This window comes from Sceloporus occidentalis, unplaced genomic scaffold (genome assembly GCF_023333645.1).
Source record: "Sceloporus occidentalis isolate IW3139 unplaced genomic scaffold, rSceOcc1.0.p SCAF_9, whole genome shotgun sequence".
Taxonomy (NCBI): Eukaryota; Metazoa; Chordata; class Lepidosauria; order Squamata; family Phrynosomatidae; genus Sceloporus; species Sceloporus occidentalis.
Window position 1 is genome coordinate 1,617,219 of NW_028316989.1, and position 17,720 is coordinate 1,634,938.

The window sequence follows — 17,720 nt, forward strand, 5'->3', positions numbered from 1 at the left end:
CTTCAGTGTAAGCGATGAATGCTGCTACACTGAAGAAATAAAACAGTCTGAATGAGGCACCATCAACAGCTCTGTTCGGATTTTGCAGATTCAGGGCCATGGCTTTCTTGCTGCGCGGAAAACAATTTTCTGTCCAGAAAACTATTCTTTGCACAAAATCTCTACTTTTGCCGAAAAAGTCTTGAACTATGAGGGTTCTCATCCATCCTGAATCCTCCTTGTTGGGTTTTCTAAGCATGCAGGAAACCCCTTTTTCACCTGGGGTTTGAATATTTGGGAATATACCATGGCAGGATAAATAGGAGATACAGAGCTACCCAGTCCTTCCTCATAAGGCTTGGTTTCTAGGCCTTTCAGCATGTCGGCTGCCCTCTTCTGGACAACTTCTAGCATATCAATCTCTTTCTTGGATTAGTCAAAGGCATAGCCATAGTTAGTCTGGAAAATCAGTCTGCAAAGGGATCTTGTGGCACCTTTGAGACCAACTGGAAGAAAGAAGTTGGCAGCATGAGCTTTCCTAGACTTCAGCCAACTTGCATGCATCTGAGGAAAGAGGCTGAAGTCTACAAAAGTTTATGCTACCAACTTCTTTCTTTCAGTTGGTCTCAAAGGTGCTACAAGATTCCTTGGATTATGGTATCCAGTACAATGTTCCAGGTGAGGTCTGAACAAAGCAGAAAGGAGTGATATTATTATTATTATCATTATTATCATTATCATTATTATTATTATTATTATTATTACGCTTGGTGTGGAAACTATACTTCTGTCAATGCATCCTAGAATTGCATTGGCCTTTTCTGCTGCTGTGTCACATTGTTGGCTCAGATTTTTCTTGCAGTCTACTAAGAAGGAACTCCTTTCACTCATTGTTGGTTATGTGATACCAGAGGCCAATAGCATTTTGCCTGATCCAACAACAACAACAACTATTATTATTATTATTATTATTATTATTATTATTATTATTATTATTACCATCATCATCATCGTTTCTTCCCTGCCTATGGATCAAGGCAAGTAACAAGAGATAAATATATAGCAACAATTAGGTACACAACACAGTTAAAAACATGAACGCCAATTAAACTACTAGTAAAAAGAGCATTAGCATCAGTCTAAAATCATGCATTTTAAAAGCAATCACTTCATAATTTAAAAACGTGTAATTTAATTTATCAAGGCTCAGACTCTGTTTTATTTCTTAATCTGAGCAAACTGTGCCTTGAAGAGGAGCAAACATCTAACCATTTGCCTCTTAATCCTCTTCCAAACTGTCTGGACTTGTCTATTGTGTCAGAGAGAAGAAAACAGAGAAAGCGTATCCATAGGTATTAATGTGATTTATTGGGCGAGACTTGCAAAGGTCTTTCGAAAGCACATGCCCAGCATAAATACAGCCTGGGTCTCCAGCTCTGACAACTTTGTATTTGCGTACTTGAACAGCTGTAATGAGCATCATTTGCATCGCATTGCCACAAACGTTGCCTCTGCTTGTAAACTACAGGTGGAGGACACATTGAATTTAATCCAAGGTGACAGGTTACTATTCCTCATTATGGAGTTAGACCCTCCAAAAAACATTACCAAATGCACTTAGAAAACATCAGAGTCTGGGAAATATGACCATTTGGTATTATTTAGGCTTCCCTTGGGTGGTTTCTGCCGCATACATCTTTTACTATCATGAGGATTGGAAATTTATTTTATAAGAATCTGTGTGTGTTTTTGAGCAAGTATTAAAACTGTGTGTGCCTCACTCCTGGGCACATTTGGAATTGTTTTGTCAATTTGGATAACATCCTTGCAACTTTCAGTCGAAGGGTAAAAGCCTGTTCAACCTTTCTCAACCTGGAGCTCTCCTGCTGTGCTGGACTACAACTCCCACCATCCCCACAATCTGGGGATTATGAGAGCTGAAGTCCAGTCTACCTGGAGCTTGCAGAAGGTTGTGTTATGGAATAGCAAACCTTTGCCCAATGTCCACCATGTTGGCATATGCCAGCCATTTAGACCAGCAAAAGGGCCCAAGCTCGACTCAGGCTTGCATCCTTCCGAGGAGGGAGCTAAAATGAGTACCCAGACTGTTGGGGGCAAATTAGCTTCCTTGCTAATTAGCTTACTTGCTGTTCACCGCTATGATCTTTGGAATAGCGGTATATAAATAAAACAAATTATTAATTATTATTATCAAAAAATGGGGGATGCTAGCCATCTTGAGAGCCATCCCTTCTCTTGCAGCAGCCTGATAATCCGATGTTTAGCTGATGAAGCTTTATGGCCACGCTGAAAAAAGGTACCCTTTAGCAAATAGATGAATAAATGAGGCATCCTCCTGTCCATGCGGCGCTTGCACTTCTCTCTGCAGATGCTTCCGTCTTGTTTTTCAGGAAGAAACCCAACCTCAGTTTTTCTTGGATGCTGGCGTTCAATTTCGCAGGCCGAAGCAGGAGGAATCAGATGCATAAGTTTTATCACGGATACATTTCCTCTGGGAATATAGTCTCTTCCTCCTATGAGATGTGCAAGCCAAGCTATTTATCTGGGGAAGGGATGGAAAGAAGGACAAGAAATCTTACTGACCAGAGACCACTGGCAGCTGCCATGTTGTTTGGGCAGAGAATCCACTCCAGGTTTTTTTATCTGAACCAGTGGTTCCCTAATGTTGGCCATCCAGGTGTTTTGGACTTCAACTTCCAGTTGGGCCAAAAGTCAGGAAATCTGGGAGCTGACGTCCCAAACAGCCGGAGGACCAAAGTTTGGGCACCATTGGTCCAAGGTGTGGAACTCCATCCCCAGAGCCTTGGATAGCTCCTTTAAAATTCATATTAATGCCCAGAAGAGGGTCACCATCCCACCAACGTAGAAGCCACTGGCCACCGCTACAGGAGACAAGAGGCGAAAGGAAGCTTCATCTCCTTTTGAACTGAATTGTTCTTCCAAAAAGAAAGAGGAGAGCCAGGGGGCTTTAGGGATTGCCTTGGGGGCTCCTCATGCAGAGGGCAGGGATGTGGGCAGGTGCCCTGGACTCAGGCTCCCAGCTTCAGGGATTTGTCCACGCAGCTGTTTATTGAGCAAATGGACTTTTGGTGGTTGTTTCCGATAGTGCTGGAAGTCCTCTGAACCCCTTTGTGTCGGAGTGAGGCTGCAGTATGACAAAGGCAGAAAAAAGGGGCTGTATCAGGTCAGGGCAGAACGCAGTCTTGGCACAGCTTGAAAGCAGTCACAGGATGATTTAAGCATGCCCCGCCGCACGGGAAAAGTCAGCGGTGTGGACTTGTGAGACATGTCAAAAAAACAAGAGAACAGCTTCTGTGAATCCATCCCCAGAGTGGGCTTATTAGCCCTGCATAGGAGGCAAGGACCCACATGTCCCAGAGCAAACCAAAATGCTGATACACCACCTACAAAATTAAAGGCTCCTTCTGATCAGCCCAGAGTACCTGTTCCCAGGTGAGGCTCCTTGCTGTCTCTCTGCATGAGCCCCTGCTCTGGCCCTGCTTCCTTCCTTCAGCCATCTCTGCAGAAGGACCCAGGTTCAGATCCCAGCAGCATCTCCAAGTAGGGCTAGGAGGGAATCCTGCTTGTAACCCGAGAGATACACAACCAGAAGGTCCCAGGCTGAATCTCTGGGATTCCTTGGTACAGAGGTAAGCTAAGGACAAAGGAAGGAGTTGGAAGGAAGAGAGAAACATTTAAAAGCAGCTGAGAAAGTGGGATGCAGGGGATTCAATGGGGCCATCTCTGCCAGACTGGGGCCATTTGAAGGCATGAGAGTCACTGCCCTGCAGGAGACACACTTTACAAATAAGGACTTGAAAATGCATTCTCTGAAGATGCCAGCCACAGATGCTGGCAAAACGTCAGGAATAAACTCTTCTAGAACATGGCCACAGAGCCTGAAAACCCCATGCCGGCCATGAAAGCCTTCGACTTCACATTTGAAAATGTGTTTGTAAATTGGATTTTCAAGTTTGAGAGCCATTTTAGATGTTTCTTTGGAGAGGTCTCCCAGCCCTACTTTGGATGCAGATATTCCCAGGTCCACTTCTCCTGTTCTTAAAGGAACTTTGAGAAGGACCTCGGCCTGATGGGAGCCCTGAAAATACCAGCCAGATCAGGCAAAACTGAACTAGACGGGGCCAGTTCTGTAACTCAGCATAAGACGGAGATCATGCGAAGAAGAGAGAGGACTAGTTTGGCACAGTGTGTGTGTGTGTGTGTGTGTGTGTGTGTGTGTGTGTGTATGCGTTCTTGTGGCCAGATGGCATATACGGCTACAGCAGGCAGAACAGCAGATGGCCACCAAGTCTTGAGATGCTCAGCAGAGGAGAATGTTCCCAGTCGAGGAGACCTGGGTTGCTGGGGTTGCACTGGTGCAAGGAGTTGATGCTGAAGTTGCACGAGAGAGTGAACGCAGGAAAACAATGATATGACATGTTGACAGGACTCTGAGGGTTAAACGGAATGGAGAACCTTCTTTTCCTCTCCTCCCTCCACCTCTTCTCCCTGGAGACCCACAGGGCTTGAGTTTGAGTTACGTGGTAAGCAGATCCTAGCAGAAGCAGGGACGGAGGGACCCAGGGGCTCACAAAGACCACACTGACCCTGCTACCAATGGGCACAAAGGCAGCCCAGCTTGAACACTTCTGGAGTCCTTGGCCACCGGGAGCTGGTCTAAAGGAGGAAAGACAGGCCCAAAACTGGGTGTTGCACCCATAGGAAGAGAGAGTTTGCAACCGACCAGAGGTTGGTGTAGGGAAATGGAGAGCAGCCAGCTAGAGAAAATCCAAGTTTGGGAGCAACCTGGGCAGAGAGGGAAAGAGACCCGGCGAGGCAGTCAAGCGGAGCAAGAGGGAAAGCGTCTGCAGGTGGAAAGAAGGTCAGCGCAGCACCAGGCAGAAGCACAGCTCTCTCCCCAGAAAGCCACGGCCGTTGTGCAAAGAGAAGAGCGAGAAGCTCAGGCGGAAGGGAAGGCGAGGCGGCAAGGGAGGCCTCCGGAGCCACCGAAGCACGACGGGATGTCCCTGAACGGGGAGCCAAAGCTGTCAGGGAAACCCGTCCACTACCTGGAGGTGCGCCTCCAGATCCGTGACTATCGGCACACTTGCAAGAAGCAGCTCTACAACCTCATCAGCTGCTTCGTCCGCTTCCTCTCCGGGAACCTGTCCTCCGAAGGTAAGCCGGGGCAGAGACTGGCACTGGGTTTCGTTGGAGCTTTTATTTCCATTGGCTGGATGGAATTTTTGGTGTCACGTAGTGGAGTGTTTCCTAGTCAAAACTCCCAGGGTCATTTTGTGTCGAAACAGATGTACGTTCCCCCGGGCATTCCAGATTTGTCACCTATGCATAGTCCATCTTCCATTGGCTTTTTATGATAACTTGCAGAGGCATCTTAAACCATGATTGTGTTGGCTTGAGAGGAAATGGCATGGTGTTCCATAGGAAATATATTGCTGAGGATTGCAGGCTGAATGGGCCAGTCCTAAATACATTTTTCATGCAACCCTGCAAACTCTGCAGTGTGTATTTTCGGGTGTGCATGCATGATAAAGTTGCTCTCTAATCCAGAGCATGTTTGCACATGGATGGAGTGGCAGAACGGAAGGCCAAACAGGCCATCAGCGCTAGGCCCCCTTCTCTCCATGCCTTCGCACTTGTCTTGTTGGCGGTCATTTTGCACTTTCTCAGGATCTCAGAGACTCCTTTGCATCCAGCTGGGTCATAGTCAAAAATGATGCTTCAGTATGCAGGTAGTTGAACAAACGGCAGTATTGGGTTACTGCATTCCCAGCTTCCATAAAACCAACTCCATTTGGGTGGAGTGTGTATCAAGGTGGGAAACCAGTACAAATATACAAAAGTTAAAAGCATAATTAAAACCTACCCGCTCAGTAAAAACAATCCTGAATTAGGGAGCACTGGTGCTGCAGCAATTCAATGCCAGTACTGCAGCCACAAGGTTCTGAGTTCGATCCCAGGCAGGGCTCCACGGCTGACTCAGTCTTTCATAGATTGGTAAAACGAGTACCCAATTTGTTGGGGGCAATTGGCTTACAGATTGTAAACCACTTAAAGCAGCGGTTCTCAACCTGTGGGTCGAGACCGCTTTGGGGGTTGAATGACCCTTTCACAGGGGTTGCCTAAGACTATTGGAAAACACATATTTCCGAGGGTCTTAGGAACTGAGACCATTGGTTGGGGGTCACCACAACATGGGGAACTGTATTAAAGGGTTGTGGCATTAGGAAGGTTGAGAACCACTGACTTAGAGTGTGCTGAGTTTACTGATAAGTGGTATAGAAATGTAAATGCTATTGCTATTTATCAAAGGCCTGCTTAAATAAAAATGTCTTGGCTTGCTGGCGAAAAGCAAGCAAGGAGGGTGCCAGGCTAGCTTCCCATGGAAGGGCATTTAAGAGGATGGGAGCAACCACCAAGAAGGCTGTTTCTCATATCTGCACCAAGCTTGCTTGTTGTTTTGGTGGGACTAAGAAAAAGCCTTTTCCTGAAGATCTTAGGGCTCTGGATGGTTCATATGGGGAGATATGGTATGAAGGCTCCAAGATCCTGGCCATCTCCCCACCTTTCCCTTCTCCCCAATTCACTCGCTGCTCTGGACCTCAACTTTGGCCTTAGCGTCTGAGGCTAGACAGAGCCCTCTTTTGAAGATGATGCTCCAGCTTTGGATTTGCTCCTCTGAGCAGAGTATTGGGACCATTGCTAATGGATTCATCCCTTCCAACTGACTGCTTGCAGACTCTCCTTTCCGGGTCCTTGATGGAGTCTTTGCAAATTAGGAATGTAAATGTTCAGCTAAATGTAAAACCCCTCGAGAGTGAGTTGGGGTGAACCATTTCCAAAGTTTTCTCCCTGCTGCGGACAAAGTGAACATTTCTGCAGAGGTCTTGTCCTGTATCCACACTTCTCAGATAGTGTCAGGAAATTATCCTTCACAGAAATACAGTTGTTGTTTTTGCATGACAATTACAGCTTTTTGCATGGAAAAAGAACCCCACTGTTTCCAGATGGCCATGTGTTGGTGATGCTTTGAAATAAGCCATGTTCAAATGGTGCCTTACAATCCTGGCTCCTGGAGGTCTCTCCATCATAGGGTCACCATCGGTCAAATGGCAAATAACACCAACAACAACATTACCAACCTTCAGGAGTTTATCCAAAGCCTTAAAAATATACTCTTTTATTCACAGTGGTTATACTAGTTCTTTGCAATGATAGTTTTGGCCCCAATTGGTAAACCTGTAATGAGAAATTTCTGTATACCTTGCACCCAGGCAATTGCAAAACTAAGCAAAGCATCAGTTGAAGTCAAAGGCAAACTGTGCTTCATATATTCTTTTAAACTCTTATTCAGATGGAAACTCTCTAGGATTTTCCTGTCTGTGTTTGAAAACCAACCAACTTCATTCTTGCTTTCTGAATAAGTGTCTGATTCTGAATACAGGCATCTTTTCAATTATATGTGTTTCCAAATCCTGCAGTAGAAATCCTGGAGTACAGGTCTTGCCTGAAGATACAACACTGCAAACTTTTAGACGTGTATCTTAGGATAAAAATGTGCATTTGGTGATAAAAATGGGTACAAAATGCACATTTTTAGGATAAACCACACAAAATGCATTATTTAGGATAGAAAAAGCAGTCGAAATGCATATTTAACGAAGTATTTAATTTAGAAATTCCATGCAGGCTTTTAAATTAAAAAGGTACAAAGTTAAGTGGAAACAGGACAGAAGGGTTCATGAATGAACACAAAAAGTACCAACACAGTTGTTGTTGTTGTATGCCTTCAAGCCATTTCTGAGTTATGGCAACCCTAAGGCGAAACGATTGTGGGGTGTTCCTGGCAGAATTTGTTCCCAGTGCATTATATTCTTGCTCTCTGAGGCTGAGAGAGTGCGCCTGGCCCAAGGTCATCCAGTGGGTTTATATGGCTGAGCTGGGATTCAAACCCTGGTCTCCAGAGTCATAGTCCACGCTGACTCTCTCACTATACATAAAGCCCTCCCAAACATGTGAAAAGGACCCCACAAGCACCCCAGAAACATGTATGACCCCCCCCCCCAAATGCCTCCATTTCCTTCTGCAATCCCTCCCAAAATGGAAGCAGGGAGTGATATGGTGTTGCCATTTTGAGAAGGACCATAGAGGAAACCAGAGGCATGGAGGTTTGCTGGAATGCAGACCATAGCAGGGTTTGGGGGAAACAGATGTTGTTTGCAGTTGTCCATCCTTGTAGTATCCAGTCCGCCTCATAGGAAGGTACCTTCTGTGCCATGGCATCCTCCAGAGCGCCGCAATGGTTGCAGCCATGTGCAAAGGAGGGTTAGTCATTTTTCTGAGTCATGCCCACATTATGCCCGGTGACTCATGCTGTTGCGATGGTCTGAAGCAGAAGGTGCTCCCCAGCTCTGGTGCCCATGGGCAGCCGGTGAAGGTAAAGACCAGCACAAAAGCGATGATCGGATCTTTGCGCTTGGCTAAGTCTCTGCAGTGGCAAGGGCAGCTAGGAATGGTAGCAATCCAGGTCAAGGTGGTGCCATCGGAAGCGCTGGAGCACTCAGGAGCGGAAGACGCACCTCGGCGCTTGCTGCCGGCTGCAACCTTTCCGTGTGCCTTTGCAATCTTTCATCGCAGTCCCTTCCGACAATTGCTTTTGCTCCAAAGCCGTGGCTCCAAAGCATAAATGTCAGAAACATAAACTGAACATCTAGTCTCGGAAAGAGATAGACAGAGAGATAGGAGATAGGCTCTGAAGTCCTTGGGGCTGTGAATCTAGTCTGGGTTTTAGTGAACTTTGAAAGTGCTGAGAAACTTTACTTAGCCAAAAGAGTTGCAGCGTGGTTGTTAACTGTGGCTGGCTACCAGGAACACACAATTCCCTTGTTGCAACAGCTTCATTGGTTGCAGAGTGGTACAGAGTGGCACTATTGCTTCCCTTGATCTAGACACCATACTCCTACAATTGTATTGGCCTTTTTAGCTGCCGCATCACACTCTTGGCTCACGTTCAGCTTGTGGTCTACTAAGACCGCTAGATCCCTTTCACATGTACTGTAGTCAAGCCAAGTGTCACCCATCCTATATTTGTGCATTTTATTTCTCTCTCTCTCTAAGTGTAGTACCTTGCATTTCTTATAAAATGAATAGGAAAGAAGCTGTGCAAATAAGCGCAGGGCCACTGAAAATGTTCCTTGCCTCAAGCATCCCTGATTTGAAGGATTGCTAGGGGAGTTTGACAGCTCCATTCTCAAAATGGGTGCAGGGAATCCTCTCTGGGTTTTAGTTGGAAGCCTTGAACAACTATCCAAGGTATTGCATCTCATGCCCAAAGTTGGTTCAGCAACCTTAGAACCAGGTTGCCATAACTCAGAGTGAACTCAAGACACATCACAACCACAACAACATATGGGTGCATACACAGATACACACATACATTCACACAGTGATGTCTGGTGTCTCCCATATCATCGGGCCAGTAAATTTGTTTTGGATACTAGTCCCAACTTTAAAAGATCTCTCCAAGCTGTAGGCTTTAGCCCAATCTTCAAAGTAGCTATCCAAAGCTCTGAATTAAATTTTTCATGCATTTGAAATTAAAAAGGTACAAAGTTAATCAGAAACAGGATGGAATGGACTCATAAATGGAAACACACAGGACTGACATGCATCTGAAGAAGTAGGTTGAAGTCTACAAAATCTCATGCCCCTAGCTTCTTTCTTTCATTTAGTCTCAAAGGTGCTACAAGATCCCTTGGCATACTGATATTCCAGACTAACGCAGCTATATCTTTAAATAGGACTGACACAATTGTTGTCGTCTGCCTTCAAGTTGTTTCCAAGGGATTTTTCTGGGGCTGAGAGTATGGGACTCACCCAAGGTGGGTTCCCATGGCCAAGTAAGGAATCGAACGCTGATCTCCCATAACCGTAATGCAGTGCTCAAACTACTATGCCATGCTAGCTCTCTATCTTCCCAAAATTGGTGCGGAGCTCTGGGTAGGTCCTTTAAAGTTTTGACTCGATCCTGGAGTGGATTCACTGCCCTCGGATATGGGAGCAGAATTGCTTTACGGTTACGGAAAGGTGAAGGACGAATTGTGGGGACTCGGCTGTCACAGGAGGAAGCGAAGTGACCCAGATGAGACACATAAGCAGCTCCAGTGGGTTGGAAAAATGCAAGGGAAGCAGAAATGCTCGCAATGCCCTCCTGGCATTCACTTGGCGTCCTTCTAAAGTTAGCTCCTTGCTGGAGCAAAGGAGTCTTCCTTTGGCTTGTTCCTTGTTTGCTCCAAAATAATGCAAGACCCAACCGTTTGCAGAGTCCGCTTTTAACGAACAATCCTCATTAGCCCTTGGCGCTCCGAAGAAGCAATTAGCATCCCTGTCTATTATTCCCGGTCTCCTCCGTCTCCTTTCAAAAAATGCATATTCATGTTTTCGTCCCTTTTCCTCATCCGCCCAGAACTTGCTAATTTATTACGATGGCTGGGTCCCAAAAGTTTTATGAACCGTCCCTCTATTGCTAGGGCCTTGCGTCTGGGGTTTAACATATATTCCTCTTGGCAGCGGGAACCGTGCAGAACAAAAGGTTGTCCTATCTCCCGGCTTACGGTGCCTGCCAGAGAAGTCAATAAGTGAATTATCTCGGGTCATCCAGCAAATTAACTCTAGCAAAGAGAGAATAGAGAGACATCAGAGAGAGTTTAATAACGCAGAAGAGCCCTCTAGTGTTCCAACTCTGTACCAGGAAAGACTGAAGGCAGGACAGAAGAACAATGGGCCTCTCCTACTAGCGGCCCTTGTTGACAGATACACTGCTTCTAGATATGGAGGTTCCATATAGTTTACATGGACTGTCACCCTCTCTGACCCTTTGAATATCGCATTTTCCAGCATGTCAGTTTCATGCTTGGGTCCCATGCTTAGAAATAGTTATTCACTGAATGAGAGAGCCAGCATGGTGTAGTGGTTTCAGTGTTGGACTATGACTCTGGAGACCAGGGTTCAAATCCTGACATGGCCATGTAAACCCATTGGGTAACCCTGGGCAAGTCACTCTCTCTCAGCCTCAGAGGATGGCCAGGGCAACCTTCCTCTGAAGAAACTGGCCAAGAAAACCCTATGATAGGTTCGCCATAAGTCAGAATTGGGTTTAATCTTGGAAGCTGGAGCATAAATAGCTGGCTATTGAATGAGGAGAGAAACCTTTACACATGCTCAAGGGATCGCTTCCCTTCCTGAAGTGTGCCCTGGGACACTACAATAAGGTTCACTGGCTCAGGTGAAATCTTCTTCCAAACGTTGGGACATTTTGGTAGGTTTAAATTGGGTGGAGTGAGAATCGTGTGACTCTGCAGATTTGATTTTATTGCCTATAATTCCCATCAGCCGTAATCAGCAGAGCTACTGGTCAGGGATTATGGGCATTGCAGATGAAAACAAACCTGGATGGCCATTCCATGGAGAGGTACTTCAGCAAGAATGATAAGAGGGCAACCGGGTTGGAGAAGGCTGGAGTACTCTTGTTCCATCATCCCTCTTTTGGCAAGGCTCCCCCAAAGATTGCATAACTCTGTTGCAAAGTTATTTTTACCAGCGGTGAGCACAATGCGCACTTCGCAACCTAACAAAATAAAACCTCCAGACCAACCTCCGTGGCGCATGGCACACTTATAACAAGCTCCATGTAAACACCTTTGGCGCAAACATGCAAAGAGGCCATGTTGTAAATGCAGCCGTTTTGTGCGCTCAAGCCAGGCTGGCCTGCTCTTTGCTCATTTCGCTCTTTATGGAAGCAATGAATAATTTTAGCAATTTTCTTCCGACCAGAAGAAAGGCTTCAAAGACTCCAGTTTTCGGTGCTTCTCTGCTGCCTCTCTAGTTTTCGCAGGTTATGACTTGCTTTGTGCAAAAATTCACATCTGGGTTTTTTTGTACAGGAAACACAATTTTCTATGCCCTTTCTGAACAGAATATATATGTTCTGCACAGAAAATGTTGTTCTCACCACACACAAAAACCACGTGTGACTTTTGCACAGTTAGTTCCCAACCGCATCCTTTTCTGCATCTGTATCTGGCATCTTCAGAAGCATCTTCAAACATTTTCTGGTCCTTTTGCTAACTGTTGTCGCCACGAGAGGGAGCATTGCAATGCTACATTCGGTCATTTCCAAAGTTTGCTCCTCCAGATGTTTTCGACTTCAGCTCCCAGAATTCCCCAACTGGGCTGGGGCTTCTGGGAGCCGAAGTCCAAAAGTCTAAAAGACCAAGTTTGGGAAATTGCTATATTCACTGCTTTTTCTATTTATCCCCTTTCCCAGGACATCCTGGGAAGTTTAAATTTGTGGGAAAGGGTATTTAGGGAGCAGGGATAATGTATATAGAATTATGCTTTAGATATGCTCCATAGTGCTCAATATGCTGAAAAGGATAGCAGGTTGTTTAGAGGTTCCTTCAGAAGTAAGCTGCAATGCGCCAAAATAGCTGCCCAGTCAGTCACTTGGTGCATGTCATGAAACCCAGTACAATTGGTGGGAAAACGTTTCAGACTTGGAGAGGGGTGGTCTGGGTTCAAATTTTGTAGCGTGAACTGGAGGCAATTGGACATTTATTACTCATAACAATTGGCTTGGCCCATTGACTATCCTGAGTGCAACTAAGCCATAGCCCAACCAATTTTGTTTATTCAACATGACCTTTCCTGATATTGGGGCCCTTCTGATCCAGCAATGCATTTGCCCCCCTGCACCAAAGCTATTCCTCCAGCCCCATGAATGATGTGGGGATGACGGAAAGGACTTTCAGACCCACTTTTCTTTTGCTCACGTTAAAATTCAGCATTAAAAGTCAGCAGAGCAGGACCATATGCTCCCTGTATGGATTTTACTTTCTTTCTTTCACTATTTCTCACTTCAGTTCTGCACTGGCTGTCACTCCTTTCCTGCTTGAAAAGAGGTCTTGATCTATAAAGGATGATTAAACTCAACCTTCCTAATGCCACAACCCTTTAATACAGTTCCTCAAGTTGTGGTGACCCCCAACCATAAAATTATTTTATTTTTGTCTCGGTCTCTAAGACCTTTGGAAATATGTGTTTTTCTGATGGTCTTAGGCGACCCCTGTGAAAGAGTCGTTTGACCCTAAAGAGGTCGCAACCCATAGGTTGAGAACCGCTGCCCTACACATATACAGGCATGCAAACATAGGCAAAAGTATTGGGCAAAGGGGAGTGTTTTGGGGAGGGAAGAAGAAAGGAAAAGGTGTGCACCCTTCCATCCGTAACAATGCTTTTTGCTCAAATGTGAAAGACGGCAGACCTCAGCCCCACGGAGCCCCAAACCCCGCTGCCTTGGCGCATGCTGTTTATTGAGCGTCCGTGTTAAGTACATGCTTGGCTCCCTCCCAGGGACACGGCTAAACACACAACCGTAAACTCAAATAAATATCTGGGGCCATTAAAATGGCAGCGAGATGAGGGCCAGATTGATTGCCTTCGATTGCTCTTTCCCACAGTGGAATAATACCTGCTTACTCATGCTTTATTAAAAACAGCCTCTTTCCTTTCTCGGCCCTTAATAATTCATGCTTCTAATTGTGTAGAGATGCAAACTTTCAGAGGCTCACCGAGTGATGCTCGCTACACTCTCCCTTTATCCATCCATCCATCACTTCTTTCTGTTGGTCCTCTACTGACAACTCTCACTCTGCAGTTCCTTTACCGACCCCTTTCCCACCAGACCCAGAGATTTCCCCCGTGGCCCCAGATCTCTCTGTTTGCATTTGGTGGTTCCCCTCCCCTCCAAAAAATCCGATCTGGGCCCTGACTCTGCACATCGGGTTCCTGCAGGGCTGAAATAACCCTCTCTCCAATTTCGCTTAAACATGCAACTTGCTAACAAATTGAGTTAAGAGGCTTTCACGAGAGCATCGCCTGTGATGGATGAGTCCAGGCATTGCCTTAAGAAGAAGTTTCAGGAGCCCAGGGAGAAAGGAAGGCCAGGAGGCAACAACCACAAAAACCTTTCCTTCTGCTGAAGACGAAGCCCCTTTTGGGAAGGGTTTCAAGAGCCGATGGGGCATTTCCGACTCCCAGGGTTGTATTTTGTTGCTGTGTGCTTTCAAGTTGTTTCCAACTTAGCCAACACTCAGGTGAACCTGTTGCAGGGTTTTCTGGGGCTGAGAGGGTGCGACGTGCCCCACGGGATTCCATGGTTGAGTAGGGATTTGAACCCTGACCTCCAGAGTCGTAGCCCAACACTCAAACCACTACACCATGCTGGCTCTTACTGGTGTATCCACACTACACAATCATGATGCTTCGGTGCTACATCAATCCCGATGCCACAGGTGCATCCTGTGGGATCCTGGGATTTGTATTTCTAGGAGGGAATTCATCGGCACAGAGGTCTCATAGCATCATAGAGTTAGAAGACAGGGCCATCCAATCCAACTCCATTCTGCCATGCAGGAAGACACCATCAAAGCACTCCCAACAGATGGTCATCCAGCCTCTGCTTAAAAACGCTCCCAAGAAGGAGACCCCAGCACTCTCCAAGGCAGTGCCAAGGTAAGGTCTTCCACTGTTGAACAGCTCTTACTGTCAGGACATTCCTCCTAATGTCTAGCTGGAATCACTTTTCTTGTAGTTTGAATCTGTTGCTCCGTAGCAGCAGAAAACAAGCTTGCTCCAGCCTCAACATGACATCCCTTCAAATATTTAAACAGGGCTATCATATCACCTCTTACCCTTCTCTTCTCCAGACTAAACATACCCAGCTCTCTAAGTCTCTCCTCATAGGGCTTCATGGTTTTCAAACCCTTCACCATTTTGGTCTCCCTCCTCTGGAAACCCACCAGCTTCTCAACAGCCTTCTTGAATTATGGTACTCAGAACTGGATCTAATATTCCAGCTGAGATCTGACCAAAGCAGCACATAACTGCAATGAATTGAATTCTAATGTCGTTTCACAGAGCAGACTAGAAATCTTAAATCCATTCCCGGGAATTTGTAGGGTGGGGACCCATGACAGTTAAAAGAGGAGCAACCTGCCATACATAGGCAACTTGGGAAGACCACAGGGCCATCTGCCCCTGTAAGTCCTACAAAGGTATGGCATGGCATAATGGTTTGAGTGTTGGACTACGGCTCTGGAGACCAGGGTTCAATTCCCAGTTTGGCCGTGAAACCCACTGGACAAGTCACATACTTTGAGCCTCAGGGGAAGGCAATGGCAAACCTCCTCTGAACAAATCTTGCCAAAAAAAAAACCCATGATAGGCTTGCCATAGCGTTGCCATAAGTTGGAAAGGACTTGAAGGCACCAAACAACAACATATATAGGGGAAAACAAAGAGTCTTGTGGCACCTGTAAGTATGATTTATTTCCGCATTTGCCTGCAGTTGAAGAAGGGGGCAGCAGTGTTGAAATATGTTGATTAAAAATCCAATCAGTGAATACAGATTTGTTCATACTGCATGCAAAAATGGCTATCTATTCAGTTCAGTTGGATCCTACACACCAAACAAGAGCTTCTCACCATTGCAAACCAACCAATTTTTTGAAACCTGCCCTGGCTTCTTTCCAGACTTCTATAAACAATTTCTGTGCTGGTCTATCTTGCTTCGAAACAACTCTCTCCGTTGGTCGGTGCCTTTATTAAGACCATCTGAAAGACCACAAAAATGTAAAAGCATCGGACTAATGGCAGGGCTATCCATGGCTGTGCCTCCAGCTGTTTTTAGCTCATGGGCTGCCTATTGGAACAAACCCAAAAATACCGAGACTAACTGAAAGTCAACACTGCTGTCTTCCTTCTTCTTCTTCCCTTACTCAGTTCCTCCATCTCTATCTCTGATGATTCTCAGTTTCAATGAATTCTTCTCAGGTCGAATTTACTCCTTATACCAAGGGCTGCCAAAGTGTGGCATTTGGCCTCCATGCCATTTTGGTGGACCCAAGGGTCCCCAAGGGGTCAAAACAAAATTGTAACCTCTTTTGCCTCCAAATACATAGTGGTTTGAGTGTTGGACCAGGACTCTGGGAGACCAGAGTTTGAATCCCTGCTCAGCCATGGAAACCCAGTTGATCAACCTGATTCAGTCACACTCTCTCAGCTTCAGAGTGAAAACCATGACAAGCCTCTTAGGAAGAAATCTGGCCAAGAAATCCCCATAATAATAGGGTAACCCCATGTCAAAGTTGATTTGAAGGCACATAGCGACAAACTAAGACCTGGCCTTTATTACGTTACAGTTACATCCAGTGTGCTGTTGCACTCCTAGAACTAGGAGCCACTGCAGTATATGGACTAGGGCTGGGAGACCAGGGTTCGAATCCCCGCTCAGCCATGGAAGCCCACTGGATGCCCTTGGGTGAGTCACACACTCTCAGCCTCAGAAAGAGGCAAGGGCAATCCTCTTCTGAATAAATCTTGTCTAGAAAGCCCTCTTGCAACTTGCCTGGTGTCCCATGACCCTAAAATAATAAAAATTGTCCATGGCAGGGAGATGGGAAGAGGGATTGGAGGTCTTTAAACAGAGGCTGGATGGCTATCTGTCGGGGATGCTGTGATTGAGAGTTCCTGCATGGCAGGGGGGTTGGACTGGATGGCTCTTGTGGTGTCTTCCAATTCTATAATTCTATGATTGAAGGGGTCCCCCACTCCCAAAAATTCCTCTTCCCCGCTTTCTCCTTCCTTGTCTCCCTGCCTTCTGTCTTCCATTTCCTTTCACAGGGTTTTCTGGGGGGATCCAAAATGGTCCAGGGCTGCAAAAACAGCCTTCTTGTTGTTGGGAAGAGATAAGACCGATTAGCATCTCAGTCGCGTCCCGCTGACTCCCCTGTCTTGTCTGTTTTAATAATCTTAACTGTATTGTTTTACTGTTATTGCCTATTGCTGTGATTTATTGGTTATTATGGTGGGTGGGTGGGTTTATGGGGCATTGTATTTTAATGTTATTTAATATTATGGTAAGCCGCCTCGATCTAATTGGAGAGGCGGGGAATAGATAAATTTATTATTATTATTATTATTATTATTGGAAGAAGGAAAGATTCCGGAGGTCTCGGCATTATTTCAGGCGTCCTGGGAAGAGTAAGAAGGTGAACCAGCGAAGGGCAGGCAGCAGCAATTGGAAGGAGACGCTTTTGGAGCCGGTTCAGCTAATTATCGGAGCTGTACACAGCTTGCCCAAAAGGCCCAGCCTTCACAGCTTTTTAATGATCCGTAGACCATCCTTGTAAATCATTCCGCCTCCCATTCCTGCAGCTGAGTTTTCTCTGAAGGCAGCAAAGGGCAGGTTGCAACCACTCTTCCCTGTTTCCCAAAGGCAAAGAGAGACACAACTCCGTTGGGGTGCGATTGCTGGCGGCTTCTGGGTCCCAGGAGCAGCGGAGCCATTCTAGGTTTTAGACAACTTTAAAGGGGCCAAAAATAGTCTGGAACAAAAACTTTCCCTTTAAAGGGAATTATTTCTAACAAAGAGATGGCTGGAAACCTTTTGGTTAGTCCCACCAAGTCGACTGTTGCATGGTGTACCAACACATAGGTAAATCCCATACCCTCATTTGTCCAATTCAGAGTAGAGATTCAGGTCAAGATCCTACTCTGGAGTTGTGTAGTGCAGGGATGCATCTACACTGTAGAAGTAATGCAGTTTGACACCACTTTAACTGCCGTGGCTCCATCATAAG

At 45.9% G+C, this 17,720-nt stretch overlaps 1 protein-coding gene across 4 annotated transcripts in view; it reads left to right on the top strand.

The window, feature by feature from the left end:
* KCNIP3 (potassium voltage-gated channel interacting protein 3) overlaps positions 1-17,720 on the top strand; it is a 53,053-nt gene that overhangs the window by 17,076 nt on the left and 18,257 nt on the right. Inside the window, exon 1 of one of the 4 annotated variants that reach the window (XM_089537437.1) lies at positions 4,569-5,178. The exons of 2 other annotated variants lie outside the window; for them this stretch is intronic. In XM_089537437.1, the coding sequence (XP_089393563.1) occupies positions 4,764-5,178 (415 nt within the window). In that variant the 5' untranslated portion in view covers positions 4,569-4,763. Of the gene's footprint in view, positions 1-4,568; positions 5,179-17,720 lie in introns of those variants that run through there. One more of the 4 variants, XM_089537436.1, reaches the window with a different exon arrangement.